Here is a 14,241-nt window from a genome sequence, read left to right as displayed (position 1 = left end):
GCTGTACAGCATTGTAGAAAATAAGATAGTCCATGGTCAGACAATTCCATCTTTGAAGTGTAAAATGACTGAGTTGGTTGGGGTGGGGGGCAGGAGGGGACGGAGAAAAGTGTTTTACCAGTCACCGTACTGATACAGTTCTGTCATTTCAGCTTTACTGTAACATATTATCCACAGTAACTGTTTTGGTTTGGTCTGTATTTGTATAACTTTTCTCTCAACGCAATGAAATTTTAATAACATCATCACTGCCTCCACTCATTCACATTTTGCTCTAGTGCTCATAGATTAAGTTGATTCAGCAGGTCACTAGAATTTCTCTGTATCTTCTTTGCATACTCGATGCCTGATTTTACCTCCCACGGACTTCCTTAAAAGTCAGTGGGAATTCTGGTGTTATTTTTAAAAAAAAAAAAAAGCTTTAATTCCAGGCTTTCACATGCTCTATTTATCCTCAGGTCCATAAAGCTCTTCAAATTAGCAAGCTAAGCAAACACTTTTGTTCATTCCTATTCTAGTGAATGCAATCAGCTGCAGGCTATATTAGCGTTACTAATACTTGCTGATAAATATATGTGTGTCTGTGTGTTTGCATCTGTATCTATATGTCTGTGTGTATATCAGTAAGTAAAAGAAAGATACACAGCACCAATAAGTTCATAGGAAGTAGCAATAGTCAAAATGAAGTTTAGTATCACAATTTATACTTGTTTTTAATCTTAGCACTTCAGCCTGCTAAATTAATCTTGTAGAAAAAGAAGTGACACTAACTCTGCTGTAGTGATACATGTTTCCAACATCTCAGTCAGGATTTGGATGCATATTTGGATCAGTGAAGAACTTCAGTCTGCTCTTGTGATGAGACTCTTAAATGAAAACAACTCAGGTACAACAAAATTGTATTAGGATTTGTAAAAAATTTAATATGGTGTCAGCAAAGAGGTTTAATACCTCTTAAACTTGTGGACTTAGTCTTGTTGACTTACAAGCTGCTTACATGCTTGTTAAGCAAGTGCTGAAGTTGATTCATGTATTAAAGAAGTAACAGTCAGGCTAAGGGCTTCACGTTGGAGGTAAGCTGAAACTGAAGAGTACAGTCAGCCATCTCCCTGTGTCGCTGTCTCAGTCTCTCTTTTTCTCTTTTTTCCCCTCCCCTGTTTTATTTGGGACTGGATTTAAGGATCAACAGATGTTAAAGAATAATGCTTTGAACAGCAGTCTTCCAGCCAGGGCCTGCACCAAGAATGCCTGCTTCTAAGAAGGCTGACGTTGCTAGTCATTGAATTACAAGGAAAAACATTATTGTGTTCAAAGCCAGTAAAACATGGGTCTAATTAAAGGCAGAAATCGTAATGTCAGTGAACAGCTGTGACTATTACAGGGCAATATCTGCCTTCCTGCAGGTGACTGCTATGAATCCTCCTACACACAGCTCTGCATATTTCAACAGAGGTTTACAGAGCAGCTTGTGTATCTTCCAGATCAGTTGGTCTTACCTACTGAAAGATGATGGAGTGTCAGAAATCTTCTCTTAAAAATTCCAGATTTTCCTGAAGAAATTTGTTGCAAAGAAGTTGCTTTTATTGTTGGAGGATGTTTTTAAGGATTTTTTTTTTTTTTTAAATGCACCCATCTACATGTGTAGAAACACACACACAATTTTTCTTCTGATTTGGATTTCAAATGTGTTTCATAGAATCCAGAAGGTTGTCTCTCCTTTGTCAATATTTGTGACTGGTTAATGATCAACCTCTTGACCTCATGGCTGTTCTTGGTGTACATCCAAATCTCTCTCCTGTCTTCCCCTAAAAAAAATAAAGAAAAAAGTGAGTATAATTGCATGGTTCTGTGTAAAGTGAATGCATTCTGGATCCTGCGTTTTTGGAAAAATGATACAGGCAGCAAAGAGGTACGTGCTGTCAAATCCTGGTAAATTATTTAGCCTGGGAAGGTAATATGAAGAAGTACAAACTTCTGTCTTGTAACTTTTACTGCCAGGTATGTGGTAGATGTTTCCTCATTGGGGTTTGTGCATATGGTCTTACTTGACAAGAGCATCAGTAATTACACAGCAGTTGCTGTCATTAGAAACTGCTGGCTGAAGTGTGCAGCTCAGCCCTAGCCTGGGATCCTTCGCAGTTTAAACAAGGCTGTCGCTGGAACTGGCTTCTCGCTTCAGGCCTGATCCGTGCCTCCCGTGTTCAGCATAGCTTTTTTATTACTTTTGTGGGCTTTGGATCAGACCCTGCACCACATCCTGGGCTAGGTCAATCTCTGTACGTTGCCTTGTGAACTGTTGGGATTCCTGTTGTAGTGTACAGCATCGGTGTGGCTTGGAGGAACAATGGACATCAGATCAAAATGAACAGGGTAGAATTTGCTTTCTTTGTCCCTTCTCTTGTCCTCTTGCTTCTACTTCTTAATCTTTTTTGCAGGCTAATTCATCCTTGTTTTTGTGACAATATACCAATTTCATCCTTCTTTTCCCTCTGAAGGAAGTTGGCAGGAAGTCAAAGTGTTCTGAATGCTCACTAGAATGGAGAGCAGTTCCTCGCTTGTAATGTTTCTCCTACTGATGTGCTCCATCAACAGCAGCTGTCTGTTTTCATATTCAGGTAGGTACTTCTGAATTACTTTTTAAACTTAATTGTCTTACTGTGGCAATCTTGGCATTTAAACTGAAACTATGTTCCTTTTTTGAACACAAAGTCCTGTGGGTTGAAGAAGCACTTCCTGAAATGCACAAGAAAAAATGAATATTCATGTATATATTTCCGAGAGAAATCAGCCTTTCTTAACTTCCTACTTAGACGACTATCCTGTTGAAAAGTATTCTCCTTGTGACATTGAACCCAAAATCTGAATTATTTTTGGATTACAAAGTTTTTTCCGATTTGGGAAGCTAAAATTAAGCACTTTCAACATGTGTTCTCAGGCCTTACAGTGATTTTACTACAGCAACTACACAAGGTTTGGAAATTACTTCAGAGAGGTTTAGAACAGGCGTGAGTGTTAACAGGATCTCGCGTATCATTATGGCTGTCCTTGCAGAGGAGGAAGAGCAGAAGTAGAAGTGGTCTCTGCAGACCAGAAGGCTTTACAACAGGCACACAACCCCCTCTCTGGGGGTTACCAGCTTATGATAGGCAAATCCTTTAAAGGTGACCCCAGAACTCAAGAGGCGGTGAAGGGCAATTTTACTGATGTAAGTGAAAGACATTTTCCTCATTACCAGACAGCAGGACCTGTCCAAAGCTTTTCTAAGCTAAGAGTTTTTGTGGGCTATTTCTAATTGCCTAGAAATGAAGCAATTTAATATTATTCTAGAATTTCTGTCAGTGCTATAGATACTGATCTATAGCACTGCAAAGAAATGTGTCTTTATGGTCCATCTCCAAAACTGGGTTCTTTGTCAGAGGGTTTTGACTTGTCTAGGACACTAAATCATGACTCAGAAAACAGAGTATTGTTAAGTGAACTGCTGTATGAATTTTAGTAGGCTTTGTCAGGATTACAAAGCGAGCTTTCTTCTTAAAACACTTCTTAGCAGCAGTTTTTCAGTCAGATGGATGGGTTTTGGATATAGGGCCACACTTCTGGAGATTAAACAAAAACCTCCATCTTCTCTCAATAGTGATGGCATGTGGTATAAGTACATCCACAAGGACTGAGTTGAGCCTTCGTTTTCCTTCAGAGCATCCTGGCTGGAAAATCCCAGGACCACTGTCCTTCAGCTAGAGGTGCCATAGCAAAGACTTGCTATGGAGCAGCAGGGGGTATGTGGGGAGGACCTTACTGCCATAGTCCCTCTTCTGGCCATTCCTCCCTTAATTTATTGGCAGTAATAGCTCTTAAGACATTGCAGGAGGAAGGCAGATAGCTTAGTGAAGTGGAGATGAACTAAATGTAAGTACAAAACTGACACTTTATATATTTCTTTTAATGAAGGAGCAATGTCTGTCCTATTGTGGCCACAGTAGCTACCTGGAAAGCACTGGGTCTCCATTACCAAGTATCCAACAAAGCTGACACCAAATACAAACCGAACCTCTCCTTTCAGCTTTATCCATGTGCACACACAGCCAGGCAACTAATAATTATCGTGAATCAGGATGGTTAGGCGGAAAAATATAACCAGCCTCCAAAGAAGAAGCTGCAATACTCAAGAGTCTTGTGGAATAAAAAATTATTTCTGCACCAATCTGCAAGTCTCAGTAGTGAGTTTTTTGATCCTCTAAAAGAAAGCTTAAACTACTAGTGTCTTTTGTTGGAACACAGACTAATTTTATTTTCCTTTGGGCTGTTAACATAGATTCCCGCTCCCCTTCTTTGTATTGTTTACTCAACTGAAAGCATGCATGACTGTGACTGTAATGATGCTGGTTTGTTGTCTTGCAGCATCAACTGTTCAATTTTGTTTTCCTAGTGTTTATGAGAAAAGATGAAGCACATGAGGTGCTGAAAGTCCATAAACGTGCTAACTATTTCCTAGAAGAGATTCTTCCAGGGAACTTGGAGAGAGAATGCAATGAGGAAAAGTGTTCATTTGAGGAAGCTAAGGAGATCTTCCATTCACAGGAGAAAACGGTGAGAAACTTTATTTTAGGAAAAAGAGAGGAAAGTTAACAGCAAGCTGTAAGTAATCCTTCCTGAGCCACCTGGCATGGCTCTGGCAGGTGTGTGCCTATGGATTCTGCAGCTTGGTAGCCGGAATGGGTCGGTCAAGGCACCTGTGAGATCTCACTTTCTAAGGGAGTGCTCAGTTTGTTGTGTAAATGTTAAACACAACTCCCTACAAGTATCCAAAACCTATTTCTGTGAAAGCCTCAATCCAGCAATGTGATTCTGACATTTTCAGAGGCCACTTGCTTGATCAGACCCCTCCAAATACAGAGGAGAAGCACCTCATCCCCAGGGCCCAATAGCATCCAGCTGTGGGAAGCAGGGCTGCAGGTGTTCAGCCACGGACCTTCTGCTGAAGCAGGAGTTTGAACTGCAGTTTTAAATAGAGGTGCCTAATTTCTCTTGTATCCAGCCCAAGTTGCTTAGGTCATGTCTTCCTTAGCAGGTAATGCAGCACAGCAGAAATGGCTCTTCAGAGTGAAGCAGTTGGTGCTGGGGACCTTGCATTGACAGGTTTTGTGGGGAGGGGGTTGTCACTTGAAAATCCTAGGCTGGTGCCGCAGTCCTTTCACTGGCTGCAGCGTTTATGGATCTAAGCTTTCTGTTTAATTTTCATTCCAATACAACCCAGTTTATGCGCTCTGCGGCTGGCCCATGATGCAAATGAAAGTGAGCTGCATGGCGACGATCAGCAGATCTGCTCTGAGAATGTATTTTATGGTTCTACTCAAAACATTAATTTACAGGCACCCTAAAAACCACAGTTTTCTAAATTATTTCTTCAGTAACCATTATGACCACTTATTGCCTGTTTTCTTCATTTGTGATTTCTTCTTGCAGATGGAGTTTTGGTTCAATTACAAAGGTAGGTAAAAAAAGAATTTTTAAAAAAAATCTTATTTTTTGTGTCCCTTCTGAGTACAAAGAATTATCTGGCAATTTAAAGCCAGGCTTCTCTTAATTCCTGGAATTACACTAAACTTGTTTCTTCTTCTTAGGTTTAAATCCATGTAGTACAAATCCCTGTAACAATGGTGGAGTCTGCAAAATAAGACACTACAATTACTTTTGCATCTGCCCCCCAAAATTTGGAGGAGACAACTGTGAAAAAGGTGAGTCCAGGAACAGACACATTGAAATTCATTGTGAAGGAAGGATTAAGGCTGGAAATTTGGTCCTTGGATACTTGAGCTGAACCTTTGCACAGGCTTCTCACTGAGGTTATCAGTGGCGACTTTATCTGCCTGATACAGAACTGGTTGGTTGTTTAAGTTTCATACATTCGAACAGTGTTTTCTTATATGACATTTTGGGGCACCACCACCCTAGGAGGGGAATCACGTTGTGACAGGGGCTGTAGGTACTTCTAGCTCTGCTGTGAGGAAGAGGAGGGTAGCACCACCTCCTGTCATACAGCAGCTGCAGTTCTGGGCTCTTGCACTCATCTGTGCAAGCCCTGAGGAAGGCACGTGGCCTTCTCCCACCTTCCCCCAAGAAAGCAGAGGGATAACAAGTCTGGTAACTCCTGCCATAGACACCTGCACTGGAGATCATTCATGGTGAGGTCCTGTTCTCTTTTTAATTTTATTGAGTAAATGCATCAAATTAGCCAAAGCTTAGTGTAAACCAAACAAATATTGTATTTATGTTGTAATGTACAAATGATGAAAAATGAAGTAGAAAAGCTGCCTCTTACCAGATTTTTGGTCCTCTGAAATACAGTATCTGGTTTGCAAATGACTGAGGCATGAAATTACAGCAAAAGCCAAACTGACGTGGAAACTATGAATCATAATTTCCCCCCCACACATGCTTTTATTGACCTTTTCTTTTTACAATGAAGCAATTAAACATGATTTTTTTTTTTAATGTGACAATGTATAAAAAACTCAGTCAATTTTTCGTAGAATTGGCCCCCACCAAAACGCCTAGTACTTTAAATCTGTCATGATATAAAAGATAAGATGTGCGGACGGATCACAAATGGATGCATTTAGAAGTGTTTGCTCTTCCAGGCGTTTTCTTGCCCCTGCTCTACAGGCAGACAGGCCTAGAGCCCAGCTGTGGCCTCAAGACAAAGCTGGCAAGTAAGAAAATAGTAGAAACGGGCAAAGAACAATAGACATAAGGCAACATGTTTGGTTTGCTACAAGTCAGCATGGTTTTCTGGAACTGTAAGAGGTAGTTCCTTCTGTCTGTTTCCCTGCAAGATTTCAGCAGATTTTTTTTCCTACTTTCTTTCGTATAATAATAGTGCTAGACGCTGCTCAGGGGTCCGTGTGTAGCAGTAACCAAGTGCCTGTGTGTTTCCATTGCAGAGAAGTTTGAATGCTGGTATAAGAACGGTGGGTGCTGGCAGTACTGCAGGGACGGCAGCAGCGCCTTTCATGTGGTGTGTTCCTGTGCAAAGGATTACACCCTGCATGAGGACGGGAAGAGATGCGTGCAAGCAGGTAAAGCAGGGTCAGCTCGGAGTTACTTTGGGTAAAGAGCAGATTTGCAGGCACCGTCTTTTCCTCTTAACTAGTTGCAGAGGAGCTACAAATGCTGTAGCTACTGCAGCTTGCATTTAGTGTGTGGAAAAGATCTGTCTTATTTATAATGTTGTGTTTATTTTAAATTTTAAGGCTCTTCTCAGTCAGGTGTCTCTGTAATCCGGTGCCCCCATACTGGGTAAAGGAGCAGCAGTACAGTCTGGGGTGGGCCTGTTCCTCCTAACAGCAGCACAGGCTTGGATAAACTGAGTTATGAAGCTAAACCGCAGTGTTAGGAAGCAAGGGGACATGACACGTATCTTTAAAGCTTTGTGTTAAGGTGTCCTGTTGCAAGGGGAGAGCTGGGTTTGGATTCTGTCCTGAAGGGAGCCCTTGGCGGACTGCTCCCGGAGTAGCCAGCCATGGCTGACACCTGTGGTTCAGAAAAGGCACAGCTGTGTGCTCTGTTTCTCGGTAATTGGCTCTAGACACCTTGGTCAGATGATGGCGGGGGTGGGTGGTGAAAGTGGAGTTTGACATTTGGACAGGAAAAGTGCTACTTTTGTATTAAAAGTCCGACATGACACCACACACCCTAAACTCAAATCTTTCTTTCTGTCTTTCCTCCCTCCAGCACCATTTCCATGTGGCCTCATTAAAGCCAGGCAGGCTCTGGAGGAACAGCGGCTGGGGCAGAAAAGGCTACCGAGGGGGCTGCGTGAGCACAGGAATGATGATGTAGCCAAGTGGAATGAGAGTACGGAGGGTGCAGTTAGGCAAATGGAGTTGGAACAAAGTGCTGTTGGGGAAAATGGGCCCTTAAAGGATGCCTTTGGGCAGAGCATGCACATGGAGGGTGACGCTGGACAAACTGAGGTGGCAGGAGATGCTTCCAGCTGGAACAAGACCCTGGTGGACTTCATGACCCAGAAGCCGCTGGGGGATGGTGCTGCTGGGCAGGAGGCGGCTGTCCCTGCGCAGGACGAGGCAGTGGAGGGGGCTGCCAGGACTGGCGAGCCTGGGAGAGGCCTGGCTCCGAGGACTGAGCCAACCCCAGGCCCTGCATGGCAGAACGAGACCACGGCGCCTGCTGCTCGGCAGAAAGAAAGGGTGGAAAATGCTGCTGGGCAAAACCAAACAGGGGCCGTTCAAACCGTGCGTGATGGGCTTAATCAGAGCAGTGACTGGGGAAACGTTTCAGCCACACCTCAGTTCGTCCAGGTAAACGTCAGCTCTACCTTAGAGCACAGTGACTCCAGGATAACGGGAGGAACTTTGTGTCGTCGTGGACATTGCCCGTGGCAGGTAATACTTTTCTTCCAGTCTGGCCATAAATACCACACCTGAATGCTTTCTTACTTTATCATCATCACTGGTTCCATCTGGAGCAGAGTTCATCAAGCATTGTAAAGTTTTTTTTTCAGATCGAGAACAATCCAACCACATGTATTTCTCAAACTTTTGCAGGTCTTTTTGATGATACATATCTTAGTTGCCTTATTTACCATTCTTCCCCTATGCTAGGTATGTGCACTTCAGTCATCTCAGCTTAATACTTTCTTAACTACATCAATCCAATCTTCTCCTGCTCTGTTATTCAGGTTCTTTGTTTCTAAATGTTCTTGATGAGAAGCCATGCTTTTGAATGGCTGGTGCTATTTTTCGCAAAAATTTTTCTATGACCAGGTAAGATTCTTCATTAGAATGCTGAGCTTTTTGTACTTGTTACAGTAAGGAAGATAAAACAGAGGGCTCAAATGTGAAGGTGAGCGGCATGTGGCAAGTAGGGGAACTTCCCTGAAATGTTTCTTTTATTTCCACTATCTTGTTTTGGTTTTTTTCATCTTGGTTTTGGGCTTTGTGTGTGTGTGTGCCCTTATTTGTTACTAATTTTCACTTATTTATATTGTCTGTTTCATCAGTGTACTATTACTGTTTACAGGCTTGTGCATAGAAAGTTAACAGACTAATCTAAAAAAACTCAGGTTACCATCAGTCTATTTTATTGCTGTCACAGAAAAAGATTTTCCGATTCCACCCATCAGGAGGTATTTTACAGGTGGAAAAAACAGTACACTGACCCTGTGGACTGACCATGCAGTCATTGTGCACTTTTGCAAGCTGAAATGTCACTACTAGTGAATTGTATGGGTTTCTGCCATCTTACACACTTCTAGGGGGAACACCAGCTGCTTTCCTTCTGATCAAGTGAGACCCGATTTTGGGTTGCACGAAGGGAATGTAGCTTGAATGCTGCCTGACCTATACAGTTTCTTCTTGAAATAAAGTGTTACCATCAAGGAAGTTTTAAATTTTCATTGCATCAGGCAATTCGTAAATGAATCTTGTATTATATATTCTAATATTATTTTTTCTAAAAAATTCTAGTTCTTCATAACTTAAGACAGATTTTCAGGTAATTTTTCTTTGCTATTTTGCAATGTTTTGTTCAAGCACTACTGAATAGAATTAAAAGCATCAGTAGTACATTGAATTAAGTCAAAATGGCTTATGTAAAACATACTCCAAGAACTAGACCAAGGTAGGAGGCCAGACTGTTGCACCTTCTTCCACTATTTGATTATTAACTAACTTCACTGAAACTGCAGAGTACCAAAATTCAAGTTTTTCCTTCAGTTTAACACATGAAGTAACAGGTTCAGGGAGGAGTTTAATTGAAGAGATGCTGAGGTATTAATGGGGCTTATAATTCTGAATAGGCAAGACAAACATCTAACACTGAGCAGTGTGTTTTTACTTCTCCATTTTCTACTCTGTAGATCATTCCAAATTTTATTACCAATAAAAGGAAAATAAGAAAGTTTCTGACTTTCTACTCTTACTTGCACTTACACTTGACAACTGGGAAAGTAAAAAATTCTTTTCTGTCCCTTGTGCATGTAGACAAACACCGCTGTCTTCTTTTTTACCCTGAGTACCAATGAAATACACCTTGTGTTCCTGTTCTCCCCTACCCCCCAAAAATTTGAAGCCACATGAAAAAATCAGTCATCCTTGTTTCCTTGGAAGAATGCCAGTCACCGTAGCTCTAATCCTATTTGATTTTGTCAAGCTTAGTTCATAATGTTCTGCTCCATTGTCACAGATGTTGAAATGGCAATAAAATGACTGCACATCATCATCTTTGCTTGGTGCACTATAGTCATTATTGCCAGAAGTGTTATTTTCAAGATACAGAGCCTGCAACTGACCAGAGTGCGAGTGACAGTGTGCATACATACCCAACACAGCCCTGGTGACACGTTCTTCCTCATCTTTCATACAGGTTTTGATCCGGAATAGTAAAGATACTGGTTTCTGTGGAGGGAGTTTAATCAGCAGTCGCTGGGTGGTCACTGCTGCTCACTGCCTTGATCTCGTCAGACCACACCATGTTACCGTAGGCGAGTGCAATTTGTACATTCTATAAACACAGGGGTAATTGCTTACTTAAAATGCGCTTTCATTGTACATGAACACAGTAAGCTACAGGTGAGATACAGACAGACGCATCTAACTTGACTCGGATTTACAGAATGCTTCATTTTTTTGGCAATGGGTAAGTGCAAAGGGGCTCCAGCTGGTCCCGTTTGTTTTCAGGGAGAGCCTGGGAGTGTAAGGCACAGATTTATCTTTTTGTCACCCATTTTGACAAACTCATTGTGCATGGAGACTGAGTGCTTCTCAGGGTACACTGCAGAAGGCAGAAGGATTCCTGTAGGTGACAATCTGCTCTCAAGCCAGTTTTGTTTTTTAATCAGCCTTATGATTAGTTTCCTGCTGTGCTACCTGCTTCTCCTTGCCTGTAACTGCCTCAGAGCAGAAAGCCCCTCTCCCTTGTAATAGCACAGGTTACAATAGCAGGAACTGGAACCCCTTGCAGCAGGAATGCTGCAATAAACAGTCTTGTGCTTGGAACCTCCAGGAGAGAGACGTGCAAGAGGAGCAAACAGAATACAGCACTGGTTAACTGATAGGAAACAATTCTTCAGCCTTATCCATGGCTGCATCTTAATGCTTAGTTCATGCACCTGAGGGGGAAAATGCCAAGTCCCATGGAAGCTTAGACAAACTGTTCAAAATACAGTGCTTACTACAAAGCACTGACAGTATTTATGGCAAAATCCTTACCCCAGAATGCACAATCTCTGTAAGTATCGATTCATGCAGTCAACAACCTTGTTCTCCCCTTAAAGGACAAACAGGTAAGCTTGATTTGCAGGATCAGATCAGCAGTGTAAGAAATTATTGTTACAGAGCATGAGTTGTTTTGGTTGGTGCCTTCTTGGGACAGAAGGTCAAAAGCATTAATTCATTATCCTTCCTGTTCCCCCATGATGATACTGTGCAGGCTGTTTAGTTTGCTTAACATTTTAACTTGTCATGACTGCAGGAGACTTCGACAAATACCAAAGAGAATTCAAAGAACAGAAGATTGGTGTGGAACAGACCTGGACACATCCACATTATGATTCAAATCACTACAACGGTGACATCGCCTTGTTGTACTTGAGCAGTGATGTTATTTTTAATGAGTATGCAATTCCCATCTGCCTTCCAAGCCCTAACCTTGCCACCCTGCTATCTGAAGAAGGAAGAATAGGGATGGTAAGCGGATGGGGTGCCACTCACGACAGAGGTTCGACTCTGCGCTTCCTCATGAAAGTCCAGCTGCCCATTGTGAACATGGAGACCTGTCAGCGGTCAACAGACAGACTCATTACTGACAACATGTTCTGTGCAGGTTACAACACTGAGGTTGCAGACACCTGCAAAGGGGACAGCGGTGGCCCTTTCACAGTGCCTTACCACAACACTTGGTTTCTCTTGGGGATTGTAAGCTGGGGGGAGGGATGTGCTGAAAAAGGAAAATACGGTGTATATACGAGAGTGTCCAACTACATCCCCTGGATTCAAGAGATTGTTGAAAGTGTAGCAGATTCGGAAAACGTTTCCATTAACTTCTCTAAATACCACTTTTAAAAGTGGGGACAACTCTAATAGACTGTTTCAGTCTATAAGACACAATGCAGTTCCTCTCCCTTAATGGTATAAAATCAAGATTATTGTTGAAGCGATTTTGAGTCTGTTTACCACAAATGGTTAAATTGTTCATTCAAGTATTACTGAGTAAAATACTTGTATATAATAAAAGAACTATTCTGCAAATAACAAAGGAGTAGTCAACTACAACTTTCCTTAATGTAAATTCTGATCAGAAAATTGGGGTTTTTTTAGAGAAGGAAAACGCTATTTGGCAAATAGTCCTCTGTGTGAATGAGGTGCTTAGAAAAGGAAGCGCGTTGCTGGGAGTGGTGTCTGTCCTCTAGTTATGGCACAGCATGCCCAACACAGCCGTTAGAGATTTGTAAAGTTTTGTCACTGAGTACTACCACTACCCCATGTACAACTCAGTTTACTAAAATACGAATGTTTTCTGGTACAAAAACAATGTATGGAATTGTGGATTACAAACTGCACTGGATAAACTGTCTGAGAGGGAACCCACCCAGCTGCAGCTGGAAGAACACAGAAGGACTGTATGGTAGAATTCTGAAAGAAATAAATTACTGGGGGTTGAGGAACCAGTCTCCTGCCCCTTGAGGGGCAGCCCTACTTACTTACAGTGCAGCTCTGCTGCAGCAGCTGCTGAGGAACAGCATGAAGATGGGCTACATCCTTCCACCTCTGCTCTGGGTAGAGTACTACAGAAGTAGCAAGTAACAGAACTGTCCATTTTTCACTTTTTTCTAAGAAAACACCATTTTTCTTTATTCTGAAGAGGCTGCCCACCCCACCATGTACACTATTTCTCTTTCCCAGTTTTTGATGAAAACCAGTAATTCAGACATGAAATATTTATGAACACACTCGATGAGGAAAAAGCCAATGCACCACCACAGCATGAAACAACTTCTCTACCATCCTAAAACAAAAGCAAGATTGATCTTGTGCACCAAGCCATCCCTCTAAGAAGCTGATTTCCCCACACACTTTGCATACTTAAAAGAAGTGCTCAAAGCCAAAAATGCAAGTGAAATAAAATACCAGATGCATAAAATCCCCCAACTAATTATCCCATTTGAGTACCTACATTACCATCTTTGTAGAAGTGCCCTTCTCTGCTGCTTCCTTCTGCTAAAATTAATCGGTGGTCTTTGTGACCTATGTCAAAAGTTTTGATTTCGTGACTTTTCTTAAAATTCACTGTTTTTAATTAAAAAAAAAAAAAACAAACCCAAAACCCACACTCACACCAATGAGTGGTTCTGTTCCTCAGCTTTGTTCAAAGCCTTGTAAAAGTCCATTACCATTTCACAAGAAATGGAACCTTTTTGTTTGCCTCAGAGAACACATGATGATGCTGAGCTATTACAATTAACTTTGATGGCAAGAAACTGTATTAGGACTGTGCAAGACCACAAGGGTCAGTACTTTAAGGAAACAGCTCTTAAGGTTTAAATGTAGATCACAATCCCCTGTGACTGCAGTACCAGAACTACAAAAAACAACCAACACCCCCCCCCCCCCCCCCCCCCCCCCCCCCCGAAAAAAGCCCATCCTAACCTGTAAGAAGACGTTCAGGGCCAAACAGAACCTGGGTATGAACAGCTCTACACCAGTCACTTATTTTTCACATAGTTGCACCTGCTCCCACAGCAGTAAGGAATTTCCCGTCTTTCAATAAAGAATGGGGGAAACTCTGCACCCCACCCCCCCCCCCCCCCCCGGCAAACCCTTGAAACTTTCAGCATGCTAAAAACACACACCTGAGGTAAGTTACTGTCATAAGCAATACCTGGCCAGAGGAGGTGAAGTAGTCTTACAAGCAGAATTCCTTTAGTAGGGTCCATGCAGCACTGGCATCCTCCTTCAGGTTTTGCTTGATGTTCATGTCCCAGCATACAGCTTTATTTTATTGTCAGTCCCCTTCAGCCTCACAGGAGCATATTTAAAATGCGACCATCCGCATACTTACGTTATCTCCATTACCAGTGCCAGCAGATGCCAGAGAGGTGCTTGGTACCAAGCACCTCTAAGTCAGCCAACACCCTGATCCCTACCTCAAAGAATTTACAGAACTCACATTACGGCAAATTAGGCTGTGCTCCTCTGGAACAAAGGTGACTTTCTTACTGAAATC

At 42.1% G+C, this 14,241-nt stretch overlaps 1 protein-coding gene across 5 annotated transcripts; it reads left to right on the top strand.

Moving 5' to 3' along the window:
- The first annotated feature begins 21 nt into the window (after positions 1–21).
- On the top strand, positions 22–12,273 carry LOC121233591 (coagulation factor IX-like). 5 transcript variants are annotated; one of them, XM_041126671.1, is made up of 9 exons: positions 22–886; positions 2,496–2,615; positions 4,427–4,587; positions 5,464–5,488; positions 5,622–5,735; positions 6,942–7,076; positions 7,732–8,402; positions 10,384–10,501; positions 11,491–12,273. In XM_041126671.1, exons 2-9 carry the CDS (start codon positions 2,525–2,527, stop codon positions 12,078–12,080), a joined length of 1,905 nt encoding a protein of 634 aa, XP_040982605.1. In that variant the 5' UTR covers positions 22–886; positions 2,496–2,524; the 3' UTR covers positions 12,081–12,273. The 5 variants fall into 5 exon arrangements, with proteins under 5 accessions (XP_040982605.1, XP_040982604.1, XP_040982601.1 ...); XM_041126670.1 differs by lacking the exon at positions 22–886 and adding an exon at positions 918–1,826; XM_041126667.1 differs by lacking the exon at positions 22–886 and adding an exon at positions 918–1,909.
- The last annotated feature ends 1,968 nt before the right edge of the window (positions 12,274–14,241 follow it).

The sequence above is a fragment of the Aquila chrysaetos genome, chromosome 10 (assembly GCF_900496995.4).
Source record: "Aquila chrysaetos chrysaetos chromosome 10, bAquChr1.4, whole genome shotgun sequence".
Taxonomy (NCBI): domain Eukaryota; kingdom Metazoa; phylum Chordata; class Aves; order Accipitriformes; family Accipitridae; genus Aquila; species Aquila chrysaetos.
Note: the sequence above shows the minus strand (reverse complement) of the source record. Positions and strands in the feature narration are given on the sequence as shown.

Coding starts and splice junctions, on each gene's coding strand:
- LOC121233591 (XM_041126671.1), top strand. CDS start 2,525: ATGCTCACTAGAATGGAGAGCAGTTCCTCGCTTGTAATGTTTCTCCTA. Junction 4,588..5,463: donor TCCATTCACAGGAGAAAACG/GTGAGAAACTTT, acceptor TTCTTCTTGCAG/ATGGAGTTTTGGTTCAATTA. Junction 10,502..11,490: donor ACCACACCATGTTACCGTAG/GCGAGTGCAATT, acceptor TCATGACTGCAG/GAGACTTCGACAAATACCAA.